Source organism: Papaver somniferum, chromosome 9, assembly GCF_003573695.1.
Source record: "Papaver somniferum cultivar HN1 chromosome 9, ASM357369v1, whole genome shotgun sequence".
Classification (NCBI taxonomy): Eukaryota; Viridiplantae; Streptophyta; class Magnoliopsida; order Ranunculales; family Papaveraceae; genus Papaver; species Papaver somniferum.
In genome coordinates this window covers 155,245,556-155,255,782 of record NC_039366.1, presented here as the reverse complement: position 1 = coordinate 155,255,782, position 10,227 = coordinate 155,245,556, and the positions used below count along the sequence as shown (strand labels likewise).

General features: G+C 36.6%; 2 protein-coding genes across 2 annotated transcripts; one reads left to right on the top strand and one right to left on the bottom strand.

The window, feature by feature from the left end:
* Positions 1–396: 396 nt before the first annotated feature.
* LOC113307683 (enoyl-[acyl-carrier-protein] reductase, mitochondrial-like) lies at positions 397–3,342 on the bottom strand. Its single transcript, XM_026556134.1, has 9 exons — positions 3,140–3,342; positions 2,790–3,019; positions 2,571–2,714; positions 2,378–2,480; positions 1,787–1,886; positions 1,542–1,618; positions 1,283–1,361; positions 853–971; positions 397–716 (listed from the first exon to the last, which is right to left on the bottom strand). Exons 1-9 carry the CDS (start codon positions 3,316–3,318, stop codon positions 623–625), a joined length of 1,125 nt encoding a protein of 374 aa, XP_026411919.1. The 5' UTR covers positions 3,319–3,342; the 3' UTR covers positions 397–622.
* Positions 3,343–3,547: 205 nt separating this feature from the next.
* Positions 3,548–4,473, top strand: LOC113307889 (50S ribosomal protein L10, chloroplastic-like). The gene has a single exon (XM_026556359.1). It carries the CDS (start codon positions 3,605–3,607, stop codon positions 4,274–4,276), a length of 672 nt encoding a protein of 223 aa, XP_026412144.1. The 5' UTR covers positions 3,548–3,604; the 3' UTR covers positions 4,277–4,473.
* The last annotated feature ends 5,754 nt before the right edge of the window (positions 4,474–10,227 follow it).

The following is a 10,227-nucleotide window of genomic DNA, read 5'->3' as shown; positions in this document are numbered from 1 at the left end:
GTATTCTAAATTAATTTGGAAAAAAGAGGCCTAATATGGTGAGTACTCGACTTCCGAATTGAAATTCCAAACACCAAAAGTTAAATTTTCCTTTTGAGTTTGTAAATTTTAAACCAATCATCATACGTTGCCAAGTGTCATTTCCAAAACTCTCGTTTCACAAAAACCACAAAAAGCTTATTTCGGCCAATAAGAAACGAGGATTTCCTCACCGTTCAACGTGGGAGCTTTATTTATCAAGGCCTTTGAGACTCTAGATATTCAAGCATACAAGACCAATGGCTGCCAGTTATTAAGTCTTTAGATATTCAAGTATACAAGACTAATGGCTGCCAGTTATTTGTATCTTCCTAAAGGAAGGTTTTACGATAAATCGTTTGAGCGGTATCTTTGAGATAAACCCGGAAAAATGGAAAAACTTTCATTGGATTAAATTCCTTCCGGTTTTCCACCGTAACAATGACAATCATGTGGATAAATTTTGGATTTCCCCATCAAACAATAAAAGTTATCAGCTGTAGACACTTGAAAAGCTATGGTTTTACGCAATCACACCATATCTTAAGTAACTCCATGAAACTGGAACATGAAGATCACACTTATAAGATTCTGTTTCATGGACCTAAAATTTGAGAATTTGTTTAGGATGGCTTCCTAATTTTCCCAGTGCTTTATCCAATGCCACAGGGAACTTGTCGAAAGGAACTAGCTCCATTCTGCATTAAAAACAAAGACAAATATGCAATTAACAAAATGACATAGGAAAGAATCCATGAGAATGCCACGATTGTGGCTGTTGGATTTGTACAAGAAAACAAGTAAAGATCTTTTTTGTTTCTTAAGAAAACATACTCATATTTTAACTTCCCGTCACGCATTAGACTCAAAAGGTAATCTATCATAACTCTGCAGTCTACGGCTCTATCCGTGTTCATCAATTTTTGCAACCAGAAACCCCGTAAAGTAAGATCCTGCAGACAGTGTACAATAAAAAACATTGAGTCAAGAACTAGCTAAAGAGCAACGGTGTTGTTCATAACACATATGGACACAGTTGGAGCATTTTCAGAGAAATATATTTTGATGCATATAATTTGCCATAGAATTTTAGTTGGCATCAAGCTTCTAGAACAAGAAGCATGATAGAACTATACAACAAAACGGAAAGTAGAGATAAATAAACACTGTGGGCCTTATCGATTCACAATAGAAAACATCGAGCATGCAAACACGCGCAAGTGTAACATATACATCGACGATATTCAGGTCAACAGGGTGCTACCTTAAATATGAAAGCTGAAGTAGATACTGTAACAGGCTTTTTAGACATACCACCATAAGTTACCATAGTCCCACCCTGCCTGCAAAAATTAGGCTCTCATCAGGTCAGTTTAGTTGGAATTGTTAATCATGCTGCTGATGCTGAAAGAAACTCAAGTTGGGGACAGCATCAATTACTCAAATAACTACTGTGACGTCATCAGCTACCTCATTTGAAAACAAACATTTTATTCTCTTAAATTAATGTAAGCATGATTCACCTCAAAAATTTGAGGACTGAAGAAGAGGAATTACCACCGACGCAGTTAAATCCCAATGCAGGCTCCGGTAAGGCACCCTACACATAGCCCAGAGACTTAAGATTAGAAATAATCACCATGTACTACTTACTTATCAGAATCTATGCGTGCAATCAACTAAAAATAGAAGATGAAGTAAAACAATTTTTGAAAAACTGGGAGCAAAAGACCCTATAAATCCTTAAGAAACCAGAAAATGACAGTACCAGGAAACCCTTGACGTTTTTTACTTCCAACTGGCTCTCCGTGTACACTTCATCTGCGCCAAGTTTCTTAAGCCTTTCTTTCACATCCTCTGCCCCAGCTCTGCAAAAGCAAGGAGATGGTTATGGTAATTTTGGAAGTCTGATGACAATGTAAAAAAGACCTTCATTTTATCCATAAGAAAGGCACTCGAGTCAGAAAGTAATTATTCAGATCAAGTTATCCTAACAATACAACCACAGCATCCACTCCTGGTTATGGATAATGCAGTTTCTCATCTTTCTATTTCTATCAACAAATTAGGGCGTAGACGTTTGTCAGGTTTCAACTTCACATCATGGATGAATACTATCCTACTATAGAGGCATATATCTACAAATGGAGCCTCCTTGTAGTTCCAAAGAAGAAAAAGATGGAGCCTCCTATCCTTAAACTCAATACTTAATAACCATCTCAAAATAAAGATAGCACACTGGAGTTGGGACCTTCTGACACAAGTACACAATTAGTTTTATCTGTTTTAGGTAAAGATGCTCGCATGTCTATGATGCTAAACAAACAACAGAAAATAAAACCACTTTAACAATTTGCACCTGTCTCTAATAATATTAATGCTGTGAACACCTCGAAGTTTTGCAAGCTGGATAACACACTGGCCGACGATGCTTGTTGAGCCATTTTGCACAATAGCATCCCCTAAATGAAAGTCATCAGATGTAACAAGTAAATTTTAGTATGTGGAATTCAAGCTAAATTGGTCAAAGAAATATGATGTTTGGCAACTACCTGGATTAAGCGTAACAAAGTCATCCAACATAAGTAATGCCGTCAAAGGATTCACAGTGACGGTCGAAGCAAATTCTAACGATACGTCTTTATCAAGTTTGTGCCACAGGCTCTCCTCTTTCACAACATAAGTCTGCCAAGCTCCTAAATTGATATAAGAAACGAATTAACAATAGGAAAGGGACGGCATCGCAAATTTAATTATAGTAAAAATCATACCAGATGAAGGAGGAGATGGTATGACCAAATCACCAAGAGACAACCCCTTTACAGCAGACCCTAAATCATGTACTTGCCCAACACCCTCATACCCTCCAACTGCAGGAAGTGGAGGTCTAACTGGGTATACACCTTGAATTCTATTGATATCAGATGGATTAATTGGAGAAGCAAGCATTTTAACACATACATCATTTTCTTTAATTTCAACTGGAGGTAAATCAATCACTCTGCAAATAAACTTGACAAATTATACTCAAACTCGAAGAATAAAGAAAACCCATACTTAAATTCACAACAAAAGTGAGAAATTTGAACAAAATCGCAAAGAAGAAGAAGTTGAATAAAACCTGGTAACTTTATCAGGTGATCCATGTTGTTCATACACAACACCTTTTGATGGCGGAGATAATTTTGAAGAGTAAGCTCTAATACTACTGACCATCCGATTACTCCGTACACTGTTGAAATAGCATGATGTTCTTCCATGGAGATGTTTTAACACCAGAATTCTAGCAGACGCCGCCATAGGAGCAACTCACAGACACGTACTTTTATATTAAATTAATCAATCGATCAATCGCGTATGACACCAGGTTTTATTTTAAGATTTTGAGAAAATGAATGATGCTGTGTTTCTAATTCCATCTTATTAAATTACTATCAAATTATAAGCCGTCAGATGAAGATAAAAAGACAAACTTAGATAGATAAAGATAAGGTGGTATTTGTATCCTAATCATTCTTGTTCCCACACAATTCACTCACTCACTCACTCATATTTCTTTTTCTTCTGCTGAATCAAAATCATCACCATGGAGTCTTCACTCTGCACATTACAATCAAGTCTGTCATCAAGTTTCAAAAGCTCATTCGTAATACCCAAAACCCATTCCTCAATTCAACACAACAAACAAAGAAAGTCTCTGTCTATTAATGCAGCAATAAGTAGAACAAAGAAAGAAGAAACGGTAGAAACAGTGAAACAACAACTGGAGAACTGCCACCTTCTCGCTGGTATCAAATACAAAGGATTAACAGTAAAACAATTTCAGGATTTAAGAAAATCATTACCAGATAATGTTAACCTAATTGTTGCTAAAAACACACTAGTTGGTAAAGCTATTGAAGGTACTCCATGGGAAGCATTGAAACCATGTATGAAAGGTATGAATGCTTGGATGTTTGTTCACACTGAAGAAATACCTGGTGCTATTAAACCTTACAGGAATTTCCAGAAAGAGAAGAAACTTGAAGATAATGATTTTACTGGTGCTGTTTTTGAGGGCAAATTTTATGGTCCTGATGAGTTTAAGTCGTTAGAGACAATGCCTACAAGAGCTGAGATCTATGCTAAGTTGTTGGGATCACTTCAGAGTCCTGCTTCAGCTTTGGTTGGTACACTTCAAGCTCCAGCTAGGGATTTGGTTATGGTTTTGAAAGCTCATGTCAAGAAATTGGAGGAGGAAAATGGTGGTGCCCAATAGTGGGGTTTTAGCTTATGGTGGTGCCATGTAAGTTTGTTTATTTTGTTTTCTTCATTTTCTGTTTTATTATCATGCTTATCTTTTGTTTGCGATATTGTCAAAGTAAATTATTTATTGCCTTGAACCGTTTTGTTGTAATTTGATTCGTAATATCGTTCACGGTATGATATTTTGAGCTTACAGAAATTTTTAGTGCATTGAGTTTATTTCTTCATAATGATATCTGTAGTCCATATGTTCTTAATCTGAGAATGATAATGTATGTAAATTTCGGGGTTAAGTTTAACGAGTTCGGAGAATGAATGTGAATGAAACGTATACAAGGTAATTTGTGGGTAGGAAGGACACACCTGTTCAATTTTCAGTCTGATGATGTTCTTTGCAAGCTCTGTGATATATCGGGATGATTTGGGTCTTGTATCGTTAAACTAGTTGATAATGAATTGCCTAGTGTTGCAAAGTCAGTGTTTTTTTTTTATATCTTTTGGTATTTCCGGTAGCTAGATAAGAATGTAGTCGACTATGAGCGTTAGGTAAACGTAGGTTTGTTAAAGGTCGAACTAACTTTAGTTCAAACTGAATATGTTTTCTTCTATTGAATGCGTAATTTTGAAGTTAATTCTGAAGGGTGCAAAGAATGAATGTGTTCGAGTCTCAAGACGTATACAAGATCAATTGTGGGTTTGACTCATAATCATGTTTTACATCTGATAGTGGTTTTTAACAGCTCTGAGACAGATTGGGAAGTTCTGAATCTTGAATCATTAAACTTGTCTAAGAATTGTTGCTAGTGTTGTCAAGTCGATGTCATTCTACATTTTTGGAACAATGATTTTAGTTTCAGTTAGCTAGATCAGAATGTTGTTGGAAATGAGAACATTAGATAAAACTTAAGAGTAGCTGCACCAAAATTCACGTTTTAGGACTTTGAAACTTTCCTGTCTGTGCTGCTGTCTTAGTGCTAACGAATATTGTTATATGATCTTCTGTTGATTAAGAGAAACCTACAATGCACATGGTCTTAGAACAGAACAGCCTCAACCAGTTACTGATATAGTGAGGGGTGATCCGTAGATACCCAATTGGAGTGCACAATGAGGTGGTGGTAGAGGAATGAAGTTTTCTGAACGCTTCTGTCATGTTGGTATTTTAATATACTGGTTATCATTGATGGGTAATTCTCAGTTGTTTTCTTTTCCTGATATCTTTTCTTGGGTTTAAGATCTTTTCTATTCATTGTTTCATCTTGTTGATGGTTCTAAGTGTGGGTAGCTATTCTTTGGATTTGTAGTATGATACTTGATATCATCCATCACAGATTCACAAAAGATCGAGTCTATGCAACTGTTTCTATCGGAAGTCTCTGAAAACGTACTGTGGACTGCTTTTTTATAGTAATCTCGATGAAAATTAGCCCAAAATTTGTCTCAGAATCTAGGAACCGAGATGGGCCGTGTAATCTAAAATTTGTTATCAGCCCCTGAGTGAATGCAGTTTTGGGGCGGCCTGTTTCCTGAGGCTACATACATATAGGACAAGGACAAAAAAAAATTAACCAAATTTTCTAAAGTCCAAATCGGCTAGATTTTGATTACACAGTATTCTTTTATAATTTTCTTCCTTTTTTTTTCCAGGTTTTTCGATTTTTCCAGGTTTTTTGATCCATTATTTGTGTAAGTTATAACAAGTTTCCAGTTAGATTCATGTATTATTATCTCATCAACTTTTTTTTATTTCATCATTTTCTTTTTGACTTTCTTATTTACTATGAAAAATGTTGATGTTGGATTACAATCAAGCATAACATGGAACCGCAAGGAATCAACCTTCCAAGAGCAAGTCCATTGGGACTATGTAAATAAAGTTGTTTGTGCAGTAGGTGGATGGGAAAACTGAGTTTTGTGCAGTAGGAAGATTGTATATCGAGTCAGAATAACCCGAGCGTACCATACAAGGCTGGTCGGTTCAACCTGGGACAAGGCTCGGCACAATATGAGCCGACACTCGTCCCAAGTTGAACCGATCGACCTTGTATGGTTCGACAGCGGCTATTATTCCACTCGCCCCAACGGTTATGTTTAGTACTACACATATGTAAACGCACTCAATCCACTGATTATAAACACGCTCAAATACATTTCATTCTCTCTTGTTTTCATTAGTTCCATTCATTATGGATCCTGATATGGAGAATGAAGAAACTCAATTGTTGACGGAAACATTTTTTCATCAACAAGAGGCGATTATGCAACAGCTGGATCAAATGAATGCAAATTTAGATGATGAGAGATCCAGAACTAACACAATGCGACACTTATACATTGGGCAAGTTCCACGAGATCCAGAACCAGGAGTTGTATTGAGAAGAAGATATAGTTGAGATTTTGAGAGGAAGGTCACCAACAAATGATACGTGATTATTTTCTTAATAGAAATGTCTCATCTGATGAGGGTTTTCAACGTCGCTACCGAATGCCACAACACTTGATCATGCGGGTTATTTGAGAGCTTTGTCGGGTAAACCCTAAATTTAACTATCAATTTGATGTACGAAACATACGAGGACATAGTCCTGGACAAAAGGTCACCGCAACCCTTCAGATTCTAGGTTACGGGGTTCATGCGGATGCTTAAGATGAGTACATTCGTATAGCCAAAACAACTGCATTTGATAATATCGAAACGTTATGCAAAACTGTACTCAACCATTTTGGTCCACGTTTTTTACGGCAACCAACACAAAATGATGTCAATCGACTACTAGATCATAATGGGGAGAAAGGTTTTCCTGGAATGTTAGGTAGCCTCGATTACATGCATTGGGTGTGGCATAGTTGTCTGTATGCTTGGCAAGGTCAGTATAAGGGCAACTATACAAAACCAACCATGGTTTTGGAAGCAGCAGCTTCTTATGATTGTCGGATATGGCATGCTTTTTTTGGACTTCCGGGTTGCAACAATGACATCAATATCTTGCACAGATCACCGTTGTTCGAAGATTTAAAGTATGGAAATGCTCCAGTTGCCAATTTCACCATCAACGACAATCACTATAACATGGGGTATTTTCTGGCGGACAAAATTTATCCGGCGTGGTCAACTTTAGTTCAAGCTTACGATAAGATACCTATTGAAAAAGTGGGGGTACAACAACCACACCCAACAATTCGATTAGCAATATGTTTGGACAAACTCTAATATACTTTCTAGAGAATCAACTAGACAGTCAGACTCAATCTAGATAAAAGTATATCAAAGAGTTTATATCTCAATCTCTCGATTTGATCTTTACTCAAGCAAATAGAAATCTGCGAGTCTTTATCAAAAAGAAATAACTTGGATGGTACCAAAGACCAATATCCAAGTGTCAATCAATTTAAATCAACAACCAAAAGGTCGGATATTTATAATTGATTGAACAATGCACAACCTGTGATATTTCAATTATAGAAACAAATATAATGCAGAATAGAAATAATACAGACACCAGAATTTTGTTAACGAGGAAACCGCAAATGCAGAAAAACCCCGGGACCTAGTCCAGATTGAACACACACTGTATTAAGCCGCTACAGACACTAGCCTACTCCAAATTAACTTCGGTCTGGACTGTAGTTGAACCCCAATCAATCTCACATTGATCCAAGGTACAGTTATGCTCCTACGCCTCTGATCCCAGCAGGATGCTACGTACTTGATTCCATTAGCTGATCTCACCCACAACTAAGAGTTGCTACAACCCAAAGTCGAAGACTTTAATAAACAAATTTGTATCACACAGAAAAGTCAACGGTAATAGATAAATCCGTCTCCCACGAATATACCTACGAGTTTTGTTCCGTATTTTGATAAATCAAGGTGAACAGGAACCAATCAATAAACCGGTCTTATATTCCCGAAGAACAGCCTAGTATTATTGATCACCTCACAATAATCTTAATCGACGCAGCGAAAAAAGATATTGTGGAATCACAAACGATGAGACGAAGTGTTTGTGATTACTTTTCTATCTTTCCTATCGGAGATATAAAATCTCGAGCCAATTATTACAATCGTACTCGTAACGATAGAAGATGCAAGATCAGATCACACAACTACAAGAAAAGTAGTATCGGTCTGGCTTCACAATACCAATGAAGTCTTTAAGTCGTTAACCTGGTTTAGAAGAAGAAACCAAAGTTTAAAGGAGAATCGACTCTAGCTATGCAACTAGTATCACACGTAAGGTGTGGGGATTAGGTTTCCCAGTTGCTAGAGTTCTCCCTTATATAGTTTTCAAATCAGGGTTTGCAATCAATGTTAGCTTGGTAACAAAACATTCAATATTCACCGTTAGATGAAAACCTGATTTGATTCAAGCTAATATTTCTCAATTGTTGGATCGAAAACTTAGCTTGTTACACATAAATGAAATGTCCAATTTTGGGTTTACGAACCGTTCCCAAACATTAACATTTGTTGGTTCAACAATAGTTAACCAAATGATTAGCCATATGATCACCATAACTAGTTCAAATGACTCAAATGAACTAGTTAGAGAGTTGTTCAATTGCTTAGATCTTATGTGACTACACAAGACACAATCGAAGCAAAAACGGTTTGATTCACTCGAATAGGTTCATGAACTTTATAGCCATGGTTTGAAAAAGCATCCCTTAGTTTAAATAAACATGAGTTCAAGAATAACCGGTTTTAGATATGACCTGCTCAAGTTCGCGGACTGGGTTCGCAGACTTAAGCTCATGGAAGGAGTTCACAAACTCCAGCGGAAATTCTCGGGTCGAGAACTTCCGCTTGTTCGCGGACTTGGCTCACGCCACTTCCATTTCTCTTGATCAACAAAGTTCACAAACTTTGGTTCAAGGAATAAGGACTTATACATATATGCGTGTCCACAACAATGTTTATATCCTACCAATGGTTATGTAATCTAAACTCTCATTTCAATCATTGAAACATTCTCAGAGGACGGATATGGCCATTATTCACAGACCATTTTTCGTCAGAGAATTTTCAAAGTTATTGAAACATAACATGACTTTCTTCACTAGGGAAAGATGAATTCGGCTAAAGAGAAAGCTTACCAACACATATTTCGAGAAATAGATAAGCGAGATAAACTCGGCTCGAAATAGCAAATGTGCATAATGAAAGTCTATATATCAAAACGACTTTTGTCTCAAGAGTAGGAGATAGAATAGATAGACTTTTGAGTGACAGATAAGTTCAAGTCTCCACATATTTTTTAGTCGATGAAGATCCACCAGTTCCTTGAGTAGCCCTTCGTCTTGTATGATGATTGCCATGGAGTTCTTTAGCTCAACTACACTTTCTATCCTAGTCCGAGACCTTTAGCTATGTAGGCTAGAAATCAAGACTTATAGTTTTGATCACTAACATTGACAAACATGCTTGAGATAGCAACGCATGCGAGTTCGACCGAGCAATGCTCTAAAAATCTCCCCCTTTGTCAATTTTAGTGGAAAAACTATTAATACATATGGAATACAAAAATAAATAAATTAACTTTTGCATCTCCTATTCCACATGCCTAATCTTCAATATTACTCGAAATCTTCGTCACTTCCAAGTACTCCAATGATCCCAAAGGTTGTAAGTTGAGCATCATCGTTGTTGAAAATCTGTAGCTATAACAATAAGAAAATGATAGTTCTCAATCATTGTTATACAGTGTCATGATAAAATTACACAACGTCAAAGTTCAATTGTATCACAACTTCAACAACAATACCATGGTGATATGTATCACTCCCCCTTAGTCAATACTCCATCTCACATGGAAACCACTTCCCCTTACATAATGATCCGAAAACCATATGTATTTGTAGTGTGAACTGATGTATTTTCAAAAGTTGTTGTGAATAGTGGTAAGAACTGGGGTTCTTTTCGAACTTGTGAAGGATATAAATTTTTTTTAGATTTAAATAAAT

Bases quoted from the DNA above. Each gene is read 5' to 3' on its own strand.
- LOC113307889 (XM_026556359.1), top strand. From the start codon at position 3,605: ATGGAGTCTTCACTCTGCACATTACAATCAAGTCTGTCATCAAGTTTC.
- LOC113307683 (XM_026556134.1), bottom strand. From the start codon at position 3,318: ATGGCGGCGTCTGCTAGAATTCTGGTGTTAAAACATCTCCATGGAAGA. The intron at 2,481-2,570 runs GTAGTTGCCAAA...ACTTTCATTTAG, and splicing joins CTTTGTTACGCTTAATCCAG to GGGATGCTATTGTGCAAAAT. The intron at 1,362-1,541 runs GTGAATCATGCT...TAATTTTTGCAG, and splicing joins TCAGTCCTCAAATTTTTGAG to GCAGGGTGGGACTATGGTAA.